This window comes from Zalophus californianus, chromosome 5 (assembly GCF_009762305.2).
Source record: "Zalophus californianus isolate mZalCal1 chromosome 5, mZalCal1.pri.v2, whole genome shotgun sequence".
Lineage (NCBI taxonomy): Eukaryota > Metazoa > Chordata > Mammalia > Carnivora > Otariidae > Zalophus > Zalophus californianus.
The window spans coordinates 5,844,469-5,854,162 of NC_045599.1; the positions used below are offsets into that span (position 1 = coordinate 5,844,469).

Genomic DNA, 9,694 nt, shown 5'->3' on the forward strand with positions numbered 1-9,694 from the left:
TTAATTGGGTAGTATCCCACCTAGCAAACAGAAAGGAGCTCCATTGACCTGCAAAAATGAAAAGGTTTTTAGGTGAAAAGAGAAAGTAGGAGACAAATTATTAGTAGAGAATCCATTGTTTTAGGCAATGTTGCCCTTCGAGGAGGAGAGAAGAGGATCTGTCAGTATAGTTTTTAGTGCTGACCAGGACATTGCCATGTTGGCTGCTGAAAGACTACATCTCTGGGGGTTGAAACTGCTGTTAGGTACTAAATCTTGGTTTACTGACTTGGGGCTTTAATTTAAGTGGATCCATTATGACTTTCTTTTTAACACATCTCTTCTTGGAATATAAATCCTGTGTGTTTCACACTGACTTCATTTTGAGTCCTAGTTTCACCTCTGCCCACCCAAATGTGTGCTCTGCCTTTGCTTCCTGAGACAGAGCTCTGCCCTTGCAAGAGGGCCCTAAACTTGAATCCTAGCTCTGAGCTTTGCTAATGGGGGAACCCTCATTGTCTGTCCCTCAACCTCTTCATTTATTTGATTCTTAATTCATGGTGGAAAAGATTATAATGTCCATGTAGGGTTGTAAAGAGAATGACATGAGAAATGTATGTAGAGATGCACATCTAAGGTTTATTGCCATGGAGTTTTCACATTTCCTCTCATTTCTATCCCAGTTTCAGAGGACACACTGCCAGAGGATGGAATACAAGCTCCCAGGTATACCATAAACTACTCTGCTCCTGCTCCCCCTGCATTGCTGTTGCAGCAGAAAATAATAAATAACAGAACATCACATACAACATCAGGTGAGGTATGGAACCTTAAACAATAGGTCATGGCTTGAAATTTGCTCAGCACACAAAATTTTGCTGTCCATATCTGCTTGTCCTCTAACCCTGTCATTTGGTTCCCTTATCTTTTATTTGTTCCATTCCTTAGGACCTGTCTCAGTCAGATTTTCTCAACCTCTTGTGCATTTTCCCCCATCCTTTAAGAATGCACAGGCATGAGACTATACCTAATGGAGTTGGAGTCTCACCTTGTTGGGTCCTTCTTGAGGTCCAGGTCGTATATCCACTAGCACACTCAATCTTGCTCATTCTACTTTGTGTGTTGCCTGCTCCCCAAAGGGGTGGTGGGGTGGTTTGATCTCCAAACAGTGAGAGGTTGTCCCTGTACATGCCAGATGTTCAGGATTTCCATTCTTCTCTATGTGAAGACTATTCCTGCGGGGTAGCCAGAAGTGCTGGCGCCATGATTCTTAGTTGCTTAAGAGCTGCCCCTTTCACCCTTGACAAGATAGACTCTCTTAGTTCTCTCTTCTAAGGAGAATGTCTGCATGCCCCATTCATATATGTGCCAGTCCAGACAATGTACACTTGGTCTGAATAATTTCTTCCAAAAATATTTTTTTTGCCATCCTATTGTGGGCTGCAGCCTGTGGCTACCAGGGAACCCCCAGGTGAAGTGCCTGATCCCTCACAAGCACACCTCTCCAGCCTGCATGCTGCCCAGACATCAGTGTTGACTTGAGGTGACTTGCTTCCTGGTCTAAAAACTCTTCTCTCTATCTCTTTGGGGGACAGTATACAAGTCTTTCACATTACCTTTAGTCCTGGGTATATGATTTCTTCTGTTGAAGAACAGAAGTATAAGACTCCAGTGATCAGATAGATTCAGGATTCCATATCCAGTTCAATTTGATTGATATCAGAGAAAGTAACAGAAGGACCTCTTTATCATGACTGCCTTACATCCCAGTCAGCTTCTGCTTCAGTCTTTGTTAACACCATCTTTTGTACCAATGACACTTCATACATCAGTCAGTCCCCTAGGTGGATTATTTCCCTGACTTGATTTCTGTCTCCTTTTATACATATGTATGAAGCAGGTGATGAGTGGGGTCTCAGGACTGTCATGGTGGTTCATAGCAAGTCCCAGGTGGATAGCCCAACATGGTTTTTTAGAACATGGGGATCCATGACACCTGCTGTTTCTGCTCTAGGAAAAACAAAGAGTCCTTTCAACACCTTGTTTCATGAGCCAACATACTTTCTAGATAAAATAAAAGACATTTACAATCATTAAAAGTTTCTATCTCCTAATAAAGATGTACAGTATCTTCTCTAAGAAAGAAAGGACCTACTCATCCTTATTTAGCTGCCCCATATGAGAACCAAAGTCTATGACATGAGGTTGGAGGTTATCAGAAGTGGATCTTCTGGAGACTCTCACACCACAGGCAGGAAAGGGTGTGGGGGTAAATGCTGGTGCTGTCTTCTTAGATTTCCACCAAGAAGAAGTATTATTTTCATAACATTACAGATAAAGAAAACTGAAGCAAGATAAGGAAAAAATAATGTGGGCAGAAAAGTTTGGAAAGAAGAATTAGGCTTTGAAGTTAGTCTGGAAGAATGAAAAGTGTCTAAGGAAGAAGGGCTTCCCAAGATAAGGGAAGAGTCTGAGCAAGGGCAAACTATTTCTAGTCAGAAGTTCAAAAAATGCCTGGAAAGAAAGAGAAGGGCACCTGGCTACAATATTATGGCCAGGAATGTGGTTCTTCCTGTCCATAATAGCATATCCCAAGCCACCCCTCATTGTGCTAATTCTTATTCTTTCCTTCTTCTCTCCTCCCCATAGTGTCTTCTACTGCTTCAGTCATGGGTCAATCTTCCTGTTCCATATCCTCTCATAGAAAGGGTGGTGATTTGGCTTACAGCTTTGAGAAATTTTTTAAGGAATTCAAGCTGGAAAGAAAAATTCTCTCTCAGGAAACCATCACCTTGATTCAATCACAAGTGGTGAAGTGGGACCTTCAGAGAGCAGTTTCTGTAATCAGTGATGCATTGAGAGACATGGAGAATGCCCCAGTAAACATTGCTGTGACTGGGGAGTCTGGGACAGGGAAGTCCAGCTTTATCAATGCCCTGTGGAGAGTGGGTCACGAGGATGATGGGGCTGCCCCTGTTGGGGTAGTGGAGACAACCTTTAAGAGAACTCCATACAAACACCCAAAGTTTCCCAATGTAACATTATGGGACCTGCCCAGTGTGAGGACTACTACCTTACAGCCACAGAAATATCTAAATAAAATGAAATTTGGTGAATATGATTTCTTTATTATCATCTCTGCTACATGCTTTAAGGACAATGATCTGTATCTGGCTACAGCAATTAGAAAAATGAAGAAAAATTTTGTCCAAAGTAAAGTAGACAGTTATTTACATAACCTAGAAATGAGTAAACCCAACACATTTGATAAGCATGAAATCCTGCAAAGGATCTGCAATGACCATGTGACACATTTGCAGGAGGCCAATGTGAGTGATCCTCAGATCTTCTTAGTCTCCAGCCTTGAGTTGTCTGGCTATGATTTCTAAAGACTGGAGACCACCCTTCTGAGGGAGCTCCCAGTCCCCAAGCACCACATCTTCATGCAATACTTGCCGAAAGTTATGGAGACTGCCACTGATTGGAGGAGGGATTCTCTGAGATGGAAGATATGGTTGGAGGCCCTGAAGGCTGGAACATCAACCCCGAACCCTTTCCTGGGCTTGATCAGTGATAACGATGTGGAGAAGCTGGAGGAGACTTTAACACTTTACAGGTCTTACTCTGGGCTGGATGATGCATCCCTGGAAATCATGGCCAAGGACTTGCACGTGTCAGTGGAGAAACTCAAGGCAAAACTTAGGTCTCCCCATTTGCTCTCACTTGAGAAGGATGATGAGTTGCTAGGGGAAAAACTGCTGAGATATGTGGAAAAATTCTGCTCTGTTAGTGGACAACCCATTGCCACTGGTCTTTAGAAAGATTTTCTATTTGCAAAATTATTTCCTTGAGACTGTGGTGAGTGATGTGAAAGTTCTTCTTAAAAAAGAAGAGATTTTTAAGGACTCCATGGGCTCTGGACAAGCCTATCTACTTAAGGATGTTGGGAATTATAATGGGAAAAGTGAGACAGCCAGTTCCTGAATTATTCTTGGTGCTGGCATGGCACTGGTGCCTGGAAAGTTGACTTAGGGCTCCCCTGAAGCAATCCTGACCCACAGCCCTCAGGGATTGTCACAGATATTTCCATAATGCACTCTTAAACAAACCATGAACTTAGTGACTATTATTTGACAGTGAGAGAATAAGCTCTAAAAAATCCTTCCTTCATATGATCCTTCTTGGGAAAATGAAGGACAGAAATCTGGAATTTTCTGCTTAGTAGGGAGTATAACACTTTGTGTGATGGTTACTTCTTCCACAGCACTGGTCTTTCTACTGACACATTATGAATAAAATGGCTGTGCACACAGTAGGTCCTCAAAAATGATTTTTTAAAATAAATGTATACATAGTCCACTTTTTGTGTTCCTGACATTCTGTTGTGAATCCATAAATTGTGATAATTAATAGATCAATTCATGTTGACTGATATCCTCCTTGTCCTTTCTAGGGTTATCATTTCCTTTAAAAACATAAAAGTTGGTGAGCTGAACATGTGTCACAAGAAATGAAAGAGAAACATTAGCTAAGGAAAAACTTTATCTGGGGTACTTTGTGAGAGGGACAAGTGTATAAGATGGAAACATAGTCCAAGGTTTGCATATTATAGGTCAGACACCCCTTGGTTGCTATTAGAGTATTTTCTGTCTGAACTTGAGAGGTTAGGGAATAAGAGACAACTGGATTGTGCATCTAGGTGGAAATTAAAAAAAAAATGCAGAAGGTACTTGAACATATCCAATCCTGCATCTAATAAGGGGAATGCAAATTCATGTCAAGAAATGTCATGTACACTAAGATATAATTTATCTCCTATTAGATTGGGTGAAATTGCATAGTTTGACATTCTGTGGGTGAAACTGTAGAAAAACAGTTGCTGTCATACAATGTTGGTATTCCCACAAAATGATCTAGCCTAATGTGGCATATGAGGCCATCTCTAGGAAAATTACACACACATTACACTTTGCCCAGTGATCTCACTTTGAAGAATCTGGGCCATGAAATTGAGAGTAGATTGGTGGCTGGCAGGGGTTGGAAAGTGGGGGTAATGTGTAATGCTGTTGAAAGAGCACATCTTTCAGTTATAAGGTGAATGTATAGCATGGTGACTATAGTTAATAATACTGTGTAATAACACTATACAAAAACAATTGTTGAAATTTGCTAGGACAGTAGATCCTAAGCCTGCTCACCACACACACACAAAAGGCAAATATGTGAGGTGATGGATGTATTAATCAACTCGATTGCAGTTATCATTTCACCATATGTACATATATATCAAATCACCACATTGTATACTTTAAGTTTCACTTAAATAAAGCTGGGGGGGGAGAGAAGAACAAAAAAGCTGGGAAAAATTCCAAAATATATATGGTTAAAGTTATTAATTGCAGCACTATTTGAAATGGTAGAACACAAAATTGAAATGTTCTTCAATAAGAAATGTTACAGCCACAAAATAAATGACTTGATAATTATATGAAGGAATGACTAATACCCTATATATTACTATACTCTCATCTCCAGGATATATTGTTCATTGTTTAATGCCAAAAGTGAGGTGGAGAATTATGTGTATTGTATGTTAGTGATGATCTGAGTATAAAATATGAGAATATATTTGCCCATATTCGTCACTTAAATGTGAGATAAGTTCAGTAGTACAATTCAATTATGTATTGGGGAAGTGATGTACTGTGGGGAGAGGCAGTGTAAGGGGTAGATTTTTACTTAATGCAATTTATTTTATTTTATTAATTTAACTTAATTATTTAATATAATTTTTAAAAGATTTTATTTATTTATTTGACAGAGAAAGAGAGACAGTGAGAGAGGCAACACAAGCAGGGGGAGTGCGGGAGGGAGAAGCAGGCTTCCCACCAAGCAGGGAGCCCAATGCGGGGCTCGATCCCAGGACCCTGGGATCATGACCCGAGCCGAAGGCAGACGCTTAACGACTGAGCCACCCACGAGCCCCTATTTTATTATTTTTTAAAGATTTTATTTATTTTTTTTATAGGGAGAGAGAGAGTGCACATGCACAGGGTGGAGAGGGGCAGAGAGAGAGGGAGAAACAGACTCCCCGCTGAGCAGGGAGCCTGACACAGGGCTTGATCCAAGGACCCTGAGATCATGACCTGAGCCAAAGGCATATCCTTAAATGACTGAGCCACCCAGGCACCCCAATGCAACTTATTTTACATTGCAACAGGCAAATATTTTAAAAGATATGTAAAAATACCCAACATTTATAGAAATACAAAGCAAATTGAAACAAATTAAGCTTATTTTTGCTTTGAGAAAACAGAGGTTATTTCAAGATTTTATCTATCATCTATCATCTATCTATCATCTATCTATCATCTATCATCTATCTATATCATCATCTATTTTTAGTTTTTAATTTTTAAAATTCCAGTAGAGTTAACATACAGTGTTAGATAAGTTTCAGGTGTACAATATAGTGACTCCATACTTCTAACCATTACTCTGTGCTCTTCATGATAAGTATATTCTTCATCTCCTTCTATATTTCACCCATCTCCCCCCACCACCTTCCCTCTGGCAAACACAAGTTGTTCTTTATATTTATGTGTCTGTGGTTTGTTTGTTTGTTTTTTGGTTTCTTTTTTCTTTGTTTATTTCCTTGTTTTGTTTCTTAAATTTCACATATGAGTGAAATCATATGGCATTTTTTTTTCTCTGATTGGCTTAATTCACTTAGTACAATACCCTCTAGGTCCATCCATGTTCTTGAAAATGGCAAAATTTCTTTCATCTTTATGGCTAAATAATATTCCGTATAATATACCACATCTTCTCTGGATGGAGGCCTGGATTGCTTCCACATCTTGGCTAACATAAATAATGATGCAATAAATCTAGGGGTGTGTATATACTTTTCGAATTAGTGTTTTCAATTTCTTAGGGTAAATACACAGTAGTGGAGTTATTAGTTATATAGTAATTCTGTTTAATTATTTGAGGAACAACCATACCATTTTTCACAATGACTACACACGTTTGCATTCCTGCCAACAGTGTGCGAGGGTTCCTTTTCTCCACATCTTCACCAGTATAACTTGTTGTTTCTTCTGTTTTGTATTTTAGCTCTTCTGAAAGGTGTGAGGAGATATCTCATTGTAATTTTGTTTTGCGTTTCCCTGATGATTTATGATGTTGAACATCTTTTCATGTCTGTTGGCCATCTATATATCTTCTTTGGGGAAATATCTGTGCATGTCTTCAACTTATTTTTTAATTGGGCTATTTGGGGATTTTTGGTGTTAAGTTATATCAGTTCCTCATATGTTTGGATATTAATGCTTCATATTAAATTCATTAGTGTTTTGATTTTTCAGAGTATAGGTCTTTTGCTTCCTATTTCTAGTTATTTTATACTGTTGGGTGCACCTGTAAATGGGATTGTTTTAAATTCTCTGCTACTTTATTATTAGTGTATAGGCATGGGGCAGATTTCTGTATAATTTTGTATCTTGAGACTTTACTGAATACATGATAAGTTTTAGTAGGTTTTTGGTGGATTCTTGGGAGGTTTTATATATAGTTTCATGTCATTTGTCATGTCATCTGCACATTGTGAAAGTTTTATTTCTTCTTTACCAATTTGGATACCTTTTATTTATATTTCTAGTGTGATTGTTATGGCTAGGACTTTCAATACTATGTTGAATAAAAGTGGTGAGAGTAAGCATCTTTGTTTTGTTTCTGATTTTAGAGGGAAAGCTCTCCATTTTTTGGCATTGAGTATGGTGTTTGGTGAGGTTTTTCATTATTATGTCGAGATATGGTCCTTCTAGGCCTCCTTTGTTGAGGGTTTTTATCATGAATGGATGTTGTACTTGGTCAAATCCTTTTTCTGCATCTTTGGAGAGGACCATAGGGTTTTTATCCTTTCTCTTGTACATGTGATGTAACATGTTGATTGACTTATGAATATTGAACTGTCTCTGCATCTCCAGAATAAATCCAACTTCATTGTAGTAATTTATTTACTTTTATTTTTATTCTTTTAAGAGAGAGGGAGCAGAAGCTGGGGGAAGGGGCAGAGGAAGAAGGAAAGAGACAATTTTTTTCTTTTATTATGTTATGTTAGTCACCATACAATACATCATTACTTTTTGATGTGGTGATCCATGATCCATTGTTTTTGTATAACACCCAGTGCTCCATGCACTATGCGCCCTCCTTAATACCCATCACCAGGCTAACACATCTCCTCACCCCCCCCTCCCCTCTAAAACCCTCAGTTTGTTTCTCAGAGTCCATAGTCTTTCATGGTTCATCTCTCCCTCCGATTCCCCCCCTTAATTTTTCCCTTCCTTCTCCTGATGTCCTCCATGCTATTCCTTATGTTCCACAAATAAGTGAAACAATTTGATAATTGACTTTCTCTGCTTGACTTATTTCACTTAGCATAATCTCCTCCAGCCCCATCCATGTTCATGTAAAAGTTGGGTATTCATCCCTTCTGGTGGCTGAGTAATATTCCATTGTATATATGGACCACATCTTCTTTATCCATTCATCTGTTGAAGGGCATCTTGGCTCTTATCACAGTTTGGTTATTGTGGACATTGCTGCCATGAACAATAGGGTACATATGGCCCTTCTTTTCACTACATCTGTGTTTTTGGGGTAAATACCCAGGAGTGCAATTGCTGGCTCTATTTTTAATTTTTTGAGGAGCCTCCACACTGCTTTCCAAAATGGCTGTAACAACTTGAATTCCCACCAACAGTGTAAGAAGGTTCCCCTTTCTCAACAACCTCTCCAACATTTGTTGTTTCTTTCCCTGTTCATTATTGCCATTCTAACTGATGTAAGGTGGTATTTCAATGTGGTTTTGATTTGAATTTCCCTGATGGCTAATGATGATGAACATTTTTTCATGTGTCTGTTAACCGTTTGTATATCTTCTTCAGAGAAGTGTCTTTTCATGTCTTCTGCCCATTTTTTGACTTGATTATTTGATTTTTTGGGTGTTGAGTTTGAGAGGTTCTTTATAGATCTTGGATACCAGCCCTTTATCTGTAGTGTTATTTGTAAATATCTTCTCCCATTCTGTGGGTGGTTTCTTTGTTTTATTGACTGTTTCCTTTGCTGTGCAGAAACTTTTTATCATGAGGAAGTCCCAAAAGTTCATTTTTGCTTTTGTTTCACTAGCTTTTGGAGATGTATCTTGAAAGAAGTTGCTGTGGCTGATGTCAAAAAGTTTACTGCCTATGTTGTCCTCTAGAATTTTGATGGATTCCTGTGTCGCATTGAGGTCTTTCATCCATTTTGAGTTTATCTTTGTGTATGGTATTAGAGAATGGTCGAGTTTCATTCTTCTGCATGTGGCTGTCCAATTTTCCCAGCACCATTTATTGAAGGGACTTTTTTCCATTGCGTATTTTTTCCTGCTTTGTCGAAGATTATTTGATTATAGAGTTGAGGATTCATATCTGGGCTCTCTATTCTGTTCCATTGGTCTATATGTCGTTTTTGTGCCACTACCATGCTGTCTTGGTGATCAGTGTAATAAAGCTTGAAATCGGGCAACTTGATGCTCCCAGCTGTTTTTCTTTTTCAGCATTTCCTTGGTGATTCGGGGGCTTTTCTGATTCCATACAAATTTTAGGATTGTTTGTTCCAGCACTTTGAAAAATGTCATTGGAACTCTGATCTGGATAGCATTGAAGGT

The 9,694-nt window shown here is 38.9% G+C and overlaps 1 protein-coding gene across 1 annotated transcript; it reads left to right on the forward strand.

The window, feature by feature from the left end:
* Positions 1 to 626: 626 nt before the first annotated feature.
* LOC113929910 (T-cell-specific guanine nucleotide triphosphate-binding protein 2-like) lies at positions 627 to 3,963 on the forward strand. Its single transcript, XM_027607138.1, is given in 3 exon segments — positions 627 to 708; positions 2,620 to 3,790; positions 3,792 to 3,963. Coding segments are annotated over 3 exon segments (1,425 nt in total).
* The last annotated feature ends 5,731 nt before the right edge of the window (positions 3,964 to 9,694 follow it).